General features: G+C 38.0%; 1 protein-coding gene across 2 annotated transcripts in view; it reads left to right on the top strand.

The window, feature by feature from the left end:
• The window catches only part of NRCAM (neuronal cell adhesion molecule), a 121,164-nt gene extending 107,656 nt beyond the window's left edge, over positions 1-13,508 (top strand). For both annotated transcript variants that reach the window (XM_065412614.1, XM_065412605.1), the window contains exons 27-28: positions 852-930; positions 13,271-13,508. In XM_065412614.1, the coding sequence (XP_065268686.1) occupies positions 852-930; positions 13,271-13,508 (317 nt within the window). The remainder of the gene's footprint in view (positions 1-851; positions 931-13,270) is intronic.
• The last annotated feature ends 429 nt before the right edge of the window (positions 13,509-13,937 follow it).

The following is a 13,937-nucleotide window of genomic DNA, read 5'->3' on the forward strand; positions in this document are numbered from 1 at the left end:
GATATACTGGCACTAGAAAAGGTTCAGAAAAGGGCAACTAAAATGATTAGGGGTTTGGAACGGGTCCCATATGAGGAGAGACTAAAGAGGCTAGGACTCTTCAGCTTGGAAAAGAGGAGACTAAGGGGGATATAAAATCATATAAAATCATGAGTGATGTGGAGAAAGTGGATAAGGAAAAGTTATTTACTTATTCCCATAATACAAGAACTAGGGGTCACCAAATGAAATTAATAGGCAGCAGGTTTAAAACAAATACAAGGAAGTTCTTCACGCAGCGCACAGTCAACTTGTGGAACTCCTTACCTGAGGAGGTTGTGAAGGCTAGGACTATAACAGCGTTTAAAAGAGAACTGGATAAATTCATGGTGGTTAAGTCCATTAATGGCTATTAGCCAGATGGGTAAGGAATGGTGTCCCTAGCCTCTGTTTGTCAGAGGATGGAGATGGATGGCAGGAGAGAGATCACTTGATCATTGCCTGTTAGGTCCACTCCCTCTGGGGCACCTGGCATTGGCCACTGTCGGTAGACAGGATACTGGGCTAGATGGACCTTTGGTCTGACCCGGTACGGCTGTTCTTATGTTCTAAAGTGTCCCTTTTAAATCATGTTCAAAAATGGCTGCAACAAAGGACTTTCACTACTGCCAAATGATGTACAGTATCTTGTCCTTCAGTAAAGATATTTTTAAACTACCACATATGTATTTTATTTAGAAGTAACAATCTAAGGCCCCAGATCCTGCCAAATCCATATTACTCATATCCACATAGGTCATTTTGCAGGATCAGGGCCTTAAATATTTAGTCCCAAAATTTAATGATAAAAAACCCAATTTCAAATATTGTAGTGAAGGAAAAGGAAGATGCACATGCTGATCCAGAAATACAGCCTATGAAAGAAGATGATGGAACATTTGGTGAATACAGGTAAGCAGCTGACACACAGTTTTCCTTATGTTTCCTTCTCTTGTTATTTTTTGGATTTAGGAATAAAATATAGTTTATAGATGACACTTATTTTATGAAAATGAAATTACAACTCTTTGTAATGGTGCAAATTACTTTGCATTTAATGTTTTACAGAATTAATTATAAATATATCTTTAATGAGACTGGTAGAAAAATTTAAAACATCAAGAATTATGATTTGCAGTATTATGCTAATTTTATCATATATTTTAGTGATGGGCCATCACTGAACATTCAGATCCAAATTTGAATTTTGATGTCTCAAAATTAAGGGCATTTCCATAGAGAGTTTAGTCTCTCTGGCCCATCTTTAATATATTGAAAAGATCAAATACTTGGCAGCACTTTTGCCCTGTCCTGCAGCACATAAAATACTCTGTCTTGGAAATGTGCTTCTCATATAAACATCGACAACAGTAACTTGTATCCCATTCATTGGAATGCAGGTTCTTTTAAAATTGCTGCCAGTACCAATACAGAAACACCAAAAAAATCAGTTAAATGACAGAAAAGAGGGACTATCGCTCAGGAAAAACACACCACTCTAGAGAATTCAGTGCATGAGATACAGCAAACTGCTTCAGACCATGCCACTGAGCTGACTGTCATTCTTGCATGCCATTTTTGACTGTCATTCTTATAGAAACATGTGAGCTGAATCTCCTTGCAGCACAAAAAAAAGATGCTCTTTAAAGAAGTCTTTTCATAATATTTACATATGGTGTGTTTTAAAGAGAGCTGTAACATGATATTAAATACATTTTGATTTAGTACAGAAAAGGATTTTATTATTTCTTTCACAGGTCAGTGTTACATTTATTTTTCCATAGGTAATATATTCTTTATAATATATTCCTATGTAAATAACATTTTAAAAGACTTTAATTTTTGTATGTAATCGATTCTAGTGCATGGAAAGTCTGTTCTTTCAAATGGGGTTCACTGGACTGTTGTAACATTTTTTGTGTAGCGGAATGTGCATCTCATCTGGCTGGAATAATTTCTATATTTTTTCACTGTTCTGAATGCCAAAGAGCAGTTTCTGTTTACTCCTGCGGCTATTAAAATTATTCTAATCCCTCATAATATTCGCCAAGTCAGTACAAAAACATTTTAAACTTGGTATTTGTTTTTAATTTTAAATGCCTATTGGGTTAATTTAGTTGATTTTAGCTGACAAAAATGAGAGACTGAAAGCATTGGCTGGAAACAGGCATAATACAAACAAGTACTATACAAGCTTCTCTATACAGTCCAGCTACTGTATCTGACTTCTAATTTACAGCCCCTCTGCTTTTCTATTCCTGGACATTTCTTTAGCAGAAACTGACATTGATGCAGAACTGTGCCAAATTATGTGATGGCTTTGTGATTTTGACAAATACTCAGTCAGGTCTAGGATGAGACCAGTGAATTTGCTTTTTATGTGTGACATGTACCAGGGTCTGAATGTATGTATCCATATTTAAATGGCTTGTGTGTTAACCCACAGAACCATCTAGTGCTTTGTTAAATGGTTTTATAATGCATTTTAGGAAAGGTATTACCAACCCATTGTGTGGTGAATATGGAGAATAACATGTGCAACTTCTATAATTGTTCACAGGAAGGGAGTTGCTCATCTAATTCACCATGCAGAAAACTTCTTTCTAAAATGAATTTCTGAGCCATTCGCCTATGATGGGCTTTCCTCTTTTTCCCCTTAGAGACAGGGCATCTACAGCAACCAGTCAGACTGCAGAAGATGTTTTGGCTCCCTCTCTGCAGCTCAGCATCAGTGCAGCCAATTAGTTCCCAGTTTCCCTCCGCCTCACACAGTTCTGGTCATGGTGCAATGCTTCTTTGAGGAAAGGTGGTGTAGGTTCTTCCTAAAAATTTCTCTAAGAATTCGAGTATTTTGAATTTTTCATCACTTCAGGTTCATGTCTATGTGGACAATAAAGAAATTGGACAAAGACAGGAAGAGAAAAGGTAACTGTGCCACCAAAACTCCTGAAACAGACCCTGGCTTTACCAAAGCAGCATCTGTGAAATCTGAGCAATCCAACTTGTCCAGAAGATCAGCAGATCAATCATCCAGGACCAGATCAGAAACCCTCTCCTCCAGGAGCAGGGCTAAGCCGTCTTCAAAGCTCTCAAGGGTTAGTTCCCTCTCCTGTTCCCTCTGCCAGGAGGTAAAGAGATCAGATGAGTGGAAATCCAGGGATGGCTCTGGACATCATGTTTCTCAGCAACAGATAATGAGGACAGAGGAGGGGTTAGATTCTCAGGCAGGATGGCATTCCCCCTTTCAGCAAAGGTTCAGCCGGGCCCTAGTTTGCGGGTCACTGGCAGGACAATGTTCCTCACTCCAGCAATGAGTCAGCCATGCCCCAGACCACAGCTCAGATTCAGTGGACAACCACGGGTCCCATCGCAAGATGGTAAGACCTTCTATTACTACTACTACTCATCTCTCTGATTCTGACAAAAGTTCACTAATGAGAGCTGTAATATTGCCTGAGATTACTACCATTTTAAAGGATGCACTTGCCGTGGCCAGGCACAGTATTGCTTCTGCTACGCAGGCTGGACCCCCTCCAGTAAAGAATTCCAGGGTACCACACACAGCAGTTGCACTGGTTTCCCCTGAAGCAGCTGGGCACAAGTCCCAGGTCTTGGTCTCTGAAGGTATGGACAGTTTAAACATGCTAGCAGCTTCCAAGAAAGAGGAGTCTAAGGCTAACAGGGCATTTGAGGATGATTCACCCTCGGAAGGTGGGGAAGTGTCTTCTGCTTGTTCTGTGGAGGAACAAGAGGAGCCTGAACCTGCACGTAAATTTAACATGGAGAATCAATATTACTTATTCAAGCATATTAAGAGAGTACTAAAGCTAAAAAAACCCAGTTCTGAAGAGCCTTCAGAAGAATTGCCTATCCTCTCTGAAGAGGACAAGGTGGATAAGGCCCTTTCCATCCATTCAGCAGTGCAAAAACTGGTCTGTAGAACTTGGAGTAATCCTGGGGCAAAACATGTAGCCCCAGCTGTTCTACGTAAGCTATACCCTCTTCCAGCAGATAAAGCTTCTCTGGGGGGGGGCCTTACCCAAGGTAGATAAAGCAGTGGTCACTGGTGATACTAAATCTTCTTTGCCTGTTAGTGTGGATGCTGTCCCCAAAGATCCTACTGATAGAAAGGTTGAGGCTGCGATTAAAAGATCTTTCAATTTAGCTACAGCCCAACTGGGAGCCTCCATCTATTCCACCTATGCTACTAGAGCCTTACTAGTCTGGCTGGAGGAAGAATTAGCCAGAGATAAAAAGGAAGGGGTCCCAGCCAGAGCCATGCCGAGAACACAGTATCTGTGTAGAATTGCAGCTAATTTCATTCACGATGCAGCAGAGGATTCTCTTAGACTCACAGTTAAAAATATGGCCTGCTTCACAGTAGCCAGGAGGGCCATCTGGCTACGTCCCTGGTCCTCAGAATTGGTATAAAATATCAGCTGTTATCTTTACCATACAAAGGAGGCATGTTATTTGGAGATTCCTTGGACCAGGCCCTTAAGGGTTTCTCAGAGCGCAAGTGTTCCCTCCATCACCTGAAAAAGAAAAGATCCTTTCCGGTCTCTTCACTTCCTTATCCTCGAAAATGTCAGACTCCCTGTCGTTCTCCACCTAAATTTAAAGGGGGGAAGGGAAAGTATGGGGTCTCTCAATCCTTTCGTGCCAACTACATAAGCAAGTCTGGTTTTCAAGGAGACAATAGATCCATCGAGAGGAGCCTTCTGACTTTATAGGGCTGTTTCCCAATCTCCCAAGAGCCAAAATAGATGGAAGAAGTTGACATATTCAGTGACTGGACTATGATACTGGACATGTGGATCCTTTTGATAGCCCTAAATGGATACAGCACAGAATTTGTAGAAATGCCCTCCCTTCCTACTGAATTCCATCTCTGTTCCACAGGAAAAAGCAGAGTGTTTTATCAACTCTCTCTCATTTGTTATCAGCCAAGGCTGTGATTTCAAGCCCTACTGAACAAAAAAATCTAGGTATCTACTCTCTGAATTTCATAGTCTTCAAATAGAGACCAGTTCTGGACTTCAGGTGACTCAATCTATTTGTAATAAATTAAAAACTGAGTAATCCAGAACTCTCCTCACAGCAGTATAGCCAGGAGATATCAGTAGATCCACAAGATGCTTATATACTAGGCACATCACTATAGATCACCAGTATCTCAGTTTTTATTTTATCAATCAGCACCATCTTCAGTATCAGCCCTTCCATTCACTTTGATTTCTGGCCCTACAGTGTTCTCAAAGGTCATGGCAGAAGTGGCTGTAAGAAGGCACAATCCCATATAGAAAGAATTAACTGTCTCAAAGCAAGGTGCAAAGGATTCTACCACAAATTAATATTTTCCAGAAAGGTCACAGATGTCAGATTTAAGAAGATTCATTGTCCCATTCATATTCTAGTCTTCTTAGTATCCTGTACAGATGTGATGTCGTGGACTGTTTTCAGTTTAGACCTCTTCAATTGTGATTTCTCTGTGTGAGGGCACACACGAGCTGGTTTAGCCTCTTCAGTTGGTGAATGTATTTCCTGCCAGATGAATCCAATGAAGGGAATGCCACTTCAGGAAACCCAGCAGCACACACACACCTGCTCTTATGGGGAGCATACCTGGACCATCACAAAGTAGAAATGAAATTGAGTCCCTCCAGAAAGCTATTTTATATCAACATACTGTAGTTAAGAGCAGTCAGGAAATCCCTGTGCCTCTTCTGAGTCTTGGAAGAAGATTAGTCTAGGTCAGTATGCTGTGAACAGAAAATGTCTTAGTAGTGACACAAGAACTAAGCAGGAAGTATGAGAAATTAGTGACTGTGTAAAGAGACCTTGTATAGTCAGAGACTATACAAGGATCTCCTGTTCCCCTCAGTGCAAAAGTACCAAAGAGGTGTCAATCTTGCAGGCGAAGCCAAATTTCTATCCTAGGCAGAATATTCATTACTCCAGGGAAGTGGGAATTTTATCCACATCTGCAAACCTGCTGATTCACAGGTGGGGAAAGGTCGTAAGTGCACATTCATCACTCAAGACAATAGAAAACTTCCAAGCTTCTTCAGTCAGTACAACTGTTTGATTCTTTCTGTTCTCTGGACCCAGAGATTGCTGTACCATATATTTCCACCAATCCCAATTCTGTAAAAGGTGCTCAAAAAGACCATACAGGACACTTTTCTGTTGAATCACTGCTTTTGACTTCTCTGTTAGAAGTCTTTTTTTCCCTAGTAGTCATAGCATCAGGTGGGAGGGTCAGTGAATTGTCTGCTATTTCTTGTAAATTTCCCTAATATTTTACTTTCACAAAGAAGAAGTCTTTCTAAGAATGGTTCCTTGACACTTGTCAAATGTTTCATCTGATCTTGACTTAGAACAAGAGCTTAAACTTCCTATTTTTTTCCTGCTTCTGCCACAGTTGAAAAAAAGCTCTGATATTGCTGAGATGCTAAGAAAACCTATCTAGACAAAACCATTTGTTTTATTTAGTGAGATTAAGGAAAGGTAGTAAAATCTCTAAAATCTGCATAGGCTTCTGGATTGATTTATACACGTCTAGTGTACAGAGAAGGAGTTCCTTATCCCTTTCATCTTCAGACCCACTTGACTTGGCATCATGAGCAGAAGGGGAGGGGGAGTGTCTGCAGGTCAGGTTTACAGTGAGGCCATACCTATCTAAGGTATTGATATGGCCTCTTATACCCAATCATTTCAGGCTGTTGATCTGAGGGCACAGAAAAAGGAATTTATTCCCTACAAACTTCATTTTCTGCATCCTCATATCCATCAGCCCGGAATGTCTCCCCCTTCTAGTCTGTTTAGCATCACTCTGCATGTAAGAGTTATGCTAGAAGTGAAAGAAGTTGCGTGTTACCAACTGGATGTTGCTAACCATATTTTGAGTTATTTTGCATGTCTATGACTATGGAAGAATCTACTGGGAATTGATTGGCTGCTGAGCTGTACAGAGAGTACAAAAATCTCTTCTGCATTCTGACTGGTTGCTGCATGTACCTAATTCTAGGGAGGAATGACTAATATTTAGACACAGAAAAGATTTGCAGGTAATACATTCCTTTAAAAAAATGTGATGAACTTGTGAAGCTGTCCTGTGTACTTCACCTTTCTAATGTGTTTTCTTCCAATATTCTTAAATTCACTACAGTGAAGCTCTTCGTTGTCACCTCCCCTCTTTTTCACTCATCTCAACCATCAGCTGCAAGTTTGCTATTTGTTTCATGAAACCAGGAAGAAAAATAAATTAGTTTTTTTATATGATTATTGCCATTTTATTCAAGATATTTAATTCATGTCTCCAAAATATGCCTTTTAATTTTAAAGAGCAAAGGTTCCTAATATAAGATAATAGGGAAAAATGTCTAGCCATCCATTAGTATCAGTCTTTATTAAACAGCTAGGAACTTAAGGTTTGGTTCTAGCACAACAAATAGCACGCATGTCATTGGACTTACTATGATAGCAACCTCATCTCAGTGCAAAATCCATACATGTTCACACCTATTATTTTGTTCCTGGTAGTTATTGTCTCAATGTTAATTATATGTAGTGTATGTGCAAAACATTTCAAAATACTGGTTTTAAATTTTTCACTACAAATTTTTTCAGTAAATTTGTAATTTATTTTCATGTTAAAAATTACAATAGGTAAGTATAAGTCAGTGAATAAAATCATTAGTAAAGAAAGAAAGAGAGGATTTTATGATCTGTCATGATTGTATTTTGGAATAGTTTTATGAAGCTCCATAAACAAGAAGAGCAAGCCTCACAGATACTACATCAGAATTTCTGGCTTTAGAAATCTGTTTTTGCAGAGAGTTATTAAACATTCTAAAGCTGATATTCTACAGCTCTTTGGGCTTCAGAATTCATAATGAGACAATGCAGCTGTTTTGTGCAATATGCTTCTTGGCAACACATTGAAAACTCATTCATTTTCCCCAGAGCACCAGGGTCCCTTCTCTGTTTTGCACCCCCAGGGTTATAAAAGCAGTGTATGAAACATGAGTGTTCTCATGTCCTCTACGTCTACCCCTCCATCTCTCATTTTCCCTTCTTTCCTTCCCTTTTTCACTCCCTCACCCTTTCTCTCCCTTCCTCCAAAAATTTAGTAGTTACTCATCTAAGCACAAGTCTTGACCATAATCCAGGTTGATAAAAATCACATTATTCTTACTTTCCCTCCTCCCAAATGAGGAGTGGAAGGCTCCCTGGGTACCCCAACTGCTTTTTCCACTGCCAGTACTTTGGCAGAACTTCTTACTGTACTTCTGTGGTGCAAAAAGGGAGGGAATCCCCATGCCCAGATTTGATTTTTGCATATGCTGTAACTGTGCATTCACGCCAGCGTCCACCTCCATGCAGGTACACTCCTGTGTAAATCTGCAGTTTTGTTTTGTTTGTTTGTTTTAATTATACAGACAATAGAATCTGCATCCTTACTAGCATATAGAAAAATCACAGACCCAATGCAACCAACTGTGTAAGTATTTTTTCATTATTTAGATTATAAATAAATTTTGTAACCCCCTCCCCAATAAAATTAAATAAATATAAGTTACATAAAGGAACTTATAAGTCAAAAGCTCCTGTTTTGTTTTGTAGGAAGTACAATAATTGTATGAAGTCAGTGCTGTTACAAATGTTTCTGATACAATTTTATAAAGTATTGCTTATTTACTTGTATGCCCTAAAGTAATGAACTGAGCTACCTGTGCTCACGTGTTATTCTGCTCAGAGAACTTCTTCAGTTAAGTCCAAATATTTTGTTATCATGGAATTTTAAGTAAAAGGTGTTACAGTGGAATAGGAAGCAATAAATAGTTTCTCCATGAGCTTTCTTTGCTGCTTATTGTACCAGGCTGTGTAAAATTCAGTGCCATAAATACCATCATTGTTGCTCATTGCCAGTTGTCATCCAACAGTGAGTAAATTTAAACAACAAAAAAAGATTCAAAGACTTTGGCAAAGTATTAAGCTAACTGAAGCACAGCTCACAAAATATTTGGATCTGTAGGTCAGCAAGATTCTTACTAGGTGACAAGTTTGTTGTTTGAGCATAAGAATTAAATTGATCATACACTGTATAGTACAGAACTTTTAAATGATTTACATTCTGAACTCTTGAGAAGGAAATTATCATCTTTTTGTCATTTTTAAATTGGACAGAATTTCTGGAACAACTAACGACTCTTTTGTGCAGTGCTTATCAGCATTAACAAAACAAAATAGTTATATATGCAGTAACAATTTGGTTACATTTTTAAAGGTTTGTTGTGTTATATGGATTGTTTTATCCTGAAAATATTGCAGTTGACATGATCATGTAAATGTTGACCAAGATTTTCACAAATGGGTGCTGAAAGTTAGGATACATGCTGAAAATCAGTCCCCTTTAATATGTCTCAAGCTAAATGCCCAAAATTTGAGAGACCCCCAAATCACCAATCATTTTGGAAAATTTAGGAGCCTGTGTACAAGAGGTGACCTGATTTCTAAAGGAGCTGAGGGCCTAGATTCAGTGGGAACTACTGGCTGCTCAACACCTTTGAAAATCAAACCACTTATTTAGATGTCTAAATATACATTTGCGAGCCTACCTTCAGGCATCTCTATTTGTAAATCTTGGCAGCAATTCTTACTCACCCAAATCTTTATTCCGGTGAATTCCCAGTGAAATCAGCATACTGTACCTCACTGTTCTCACTGTATTAAATGCACATGTATATACAAACAGAATATATTTTATTGTGGTGACTCATTAGCTATTTAAAGACATTACAATAAGCAAGTTTGCATGCTTCACTGAGAACCTCACAAAAGCATGTAATATTTTCTGACTGAGTAGCTTGATTTTACATTAGTATAAAATGACTGCTGGCTCTTCTGCTGGTACTATACTATGTATTTTCATTTATATCTTTGTATTTTGTAACTGTAACCCTGTTTTTTGCATTGCAGCATGTATGTCAAAAGTTTAAATTATATTATGTGTTTTATTACATTTCAGCCAAGATTATCTGAACATTTGGAAACAGATACATTCATGAAGCATGAGGCATAATCTCTGATACTCCCTTCGTTCTTGAACAGGATTTTCATACTAGATATACCACAAAATTATGCAGGATCTCATTTTGCACTTGTAAAATGTCAATCTAGAAATGAATTGAGCTGCCTAATATTTATGGAGCAGTCACTATACGTGACAAACAACTTGTCACGTCTTAGGCCTGGTCTACCCTGGGAGGCAGGGGGAGGAATCAATCTAAGTTACGCAACTTCAGCTACATGAATAACGTAGCTGAAGTCGACGCACTTAGATCTACTTATCATTGTGTCTTCACTGCGGTAAATCGACGGCTGACGCTCTCCCATCAACTCCGCCTGCTCCTCTCACCCTGGTGGAGAACCGGAGTTGACAGGAGAGCGCTCGGCGGTCGATTTATCACCTCTAGTCTAGACACAATAAATCGACCCCCACTGGATCGATCGCTGCCCATCGATCAAGTGGATAATGTAGACAATGTGGCGCAAGAAACTCTTTTTTTCTTTCTTTCTGTTTTCACACCACATGTTATGCAGCAAGTGGTGGTTATGGATTTAATGCTTTAGAATTAAACAAGAATTAAACTGGAAGATCACACATGCAGTATTAATTGCTAACTGCAATTACATACAGACCATTGCAAACTCCACAACAGTATTTCAGAAAAAAAACAGGTTCCTTAAAATTGAAGTGGTGAATGTATCTGTCTCCTAGACAGCAGTTCTAATGCAAACCTTTTTGACCAAATTCACAAATGTGAGCTATATGTCATGAGAGAATGGAACAAGGAGGGTGAAGAGAGAGTCTCCCGTGTGGATACTCAACAGATTTAAAATATATATATGTTTGTTTCAGCAGATATAGTAATATTACCAGGAGAAATGCGGCTGACTAGAAGCTCTAGCCACATAAGGCTTAATTAGGCTGTAGCCTGTCTGACTGTGGATCTGTCGCTTGCATTCAGATATTTGACTGAAATGGAAAAGATTAATACAGTATTATTGCAGCATGATATAGTGCTACTCAGAAGTGATGTGTTGCATCTTAAGTTGATTCAGAACATACATTTGTAGTGTTTGGTGAAAATGGCTAAATCACATTATTGTTAGCTAGCTAAAAGGATATTCAAGTATAAGATGTGTAAATATACCGTTCCCTCCTCATCCTGACAAATATAATGCCCTGCCAAAATGAGAGATTCAACAAGAAACAACTCAGGATGCTGGCTGTGTATGTAATTACAGGCGCTTGCATGCATGATGTACCATGAGCCCACCACACCCACTGCCAACTCTGTTTTTGTGAGCAGTCCTGCTGTTCAAATTGTAGAGTAGAATTCTTGTCATTGTTAATACCTTGTATGCTCATGACACCAAAGCAGGCAGAGAAAATGGATGATATTATTTGGATCCTCATGCCGTGTATGTCTAGGTAGCCACAAATGAAACTCCTTTGTCACTTGACTTTTTTATTCTAACATTAAATCCTTAAATGCACATATATGATACAATTGCACACCTCCTCTCTGTCTATGTGTAGATATAAAAACAAATACAGTGATGTATTTATTTGTAACTATAGGTCTGCATATAAATAACAGATTTTCTTAAGGTGCAGCCATTTGGGATGTTCTGAAGCCTAAATAGAGGAGATGATAATGTAAAAAGTATCTTGTGTGATAGAAAGTTGGCTTAATGGTTTGTAATGATGGTAAAGTGCATTTCAGCAGAATATTAATCAACAGAATCAATATCTGTGTGCTCTTGTGCATGCTGTACAACAGTACATTCTTGGTTATTATATGATGATATCCCTTCAAATAAGAATGGAAAACAGATATTGTGAACAATTAAATAATTTACTAACAGGAATTGTGCAGCTAATTCAAAACACTCATTGCTGAATATGTGTCCAAAGTTAACAAGCCATTCTGGGTTAGTATGGCACAATGTAAGTTTTGCTTTTCCTAATATCAGTTTATTTTTCACCCCCGTAATTTGTGAATCTGTGAATAAATAAATAAAACACATTTGTTGACCCCTTCTATGCCCTATATGCATATGGGCTTGAGTATTTTATTATATGTTCAAGTTAGATTTTTGCATTTGAATGTGCAGCTTAACCCAATGGTTACTAAGTGGGAAGTCACAGCTTGAACTACTGCTGAAGTCTTCAGCTTCAAGGTCATCCACAGCCTGTTTAATGGGGGGGGGAGGGGAAGCCAAATCTAAACACAGCCCAGCAAAGTCTGTTGCACTAGATTTGGACCCTATCATATGTAGATTGTATTGGAGTGAGGAGTATAATAGAGAGCTAACCTTCTAAGCAATGAAAACAGACTTTTTCTATGTGCATACACCCACAGGATGGTGGTAGCAAAGATAAAAGAAACAGGGTAAAGCATTTCTTCCATAACTGCAAAAAAAAAGTCTAAAATATTTCTAAGATCTTTAGCACGCTTTAAACTGCCCTGTGTTATCAGTATTCAACTAAATAGATTCTGTATCTGAACATATTGAATGTTTTAGCAATTATAAGCTCAAATTCCTATTAAAGGAATACTGATCATTATCAGGATATGGACTCTGCTTTTCTTCTTAGGCTATTTTCATTTGTTTCTTCTGCACCCTTTTAATGGAATATATAGGTCTCTTGAAAGGTAAGGTTGAAAATTGCAAGCCTAGCCTGCATAATGTAACAAATTATTGAAATGCAGCACTTTTTTTTTCTTTTTTACTAGATAAAAATCAATATATTTCATTTAACCGAATTCATTCTTCATTCATATTCAAGAAATCAGTGAATTACGAAGTTTAACAGACTAACTTCATGGCACAGCATAAGCTTTTTCTTTGAAGAACAAAGAACTTGCTCTTATAATGTCAACAACCCCCTTTTTAATGCTTGCAGTTCTTTTGCTTCCAGATCAAGAGCAGAATCTCTTATCACTGAAAAACCATGCACGATGGAAAAAATGCACTCCCTCTACTGAAGACATTATATGTTTAAACCATTTCTACACCATGTATTTATCATATCAGTTTGTTTCTACAATGTGATTGTAGGATTGTAGGACTGGGCACATGCTTTTTAAAAGTCTGCATGCATGGTTTGTTTTGGTTTTGCTTTTGTAAATTATGATATGTCTATTAATTATTTGAATTTCCTGTATTTTTCCAGTGACGCAGAGGATCATAAACCTCTAAAGAAAGGAAGCCGAACACCTTCAGACAGGACTGTGAAAAAGGAGGACAGTGATGATAGTTTAGTTGACTATGGCGAAGGTGTAAATGGTCAGTTCAATGAGGATGGCTCCTTTATTGGACAATACAGTGGTAAAAAAGAGAAAGAACCTGCAGAAGGAAATGAAAGTTCTGAGGCTCCTTCTCCTGTCAATGCCATGAATTCCTTTGTTTAATCAAGAAACTCAATTCCCTTCCTACAATATTTTCCATTGTGTTTAAAGCACTTGTGCATCCTCCTTCTCATACTAAGAACATACAGGTGACAAAGCTCCTAGCAACAAGATGTTTATACTATGAGAACATATAGGTCAATACAGTTACACACTATAAAACCACAGTAAGTGATATGTTAGTATGAATCAAAGTGCAAAAGTCAAAAATTTTGGTCTGAATTTGAGTATTTTTGCTTTTTTTTTAAAATAAACTGACAAAAATAATATAACATCATCTGATAATGTTATTTCCTGTCGAAAATACAGTATAATGCATGAAAAATGCAACACATTTCACAGATAAACCTGTGTATGCTATTAAAATCTGGTTTGATACTTTGTTATGCAGTCCTCAGCTGAATCCCTGGATATGAATTCCGTTTTCATTGT

This window comes from Emys orbicularis, chromosome 1 (assembly GCF_028017835.1).
Source record: "Emys orbicularis isolate rEmyOrb1 chromosome 1, rEmyOrb1.hap1, whole genome shotgun sequence".
NCBI lineage: Eukaryota > Metazoa > Chordata > Testudines > Emydidae > Emys > Emys orbicularis.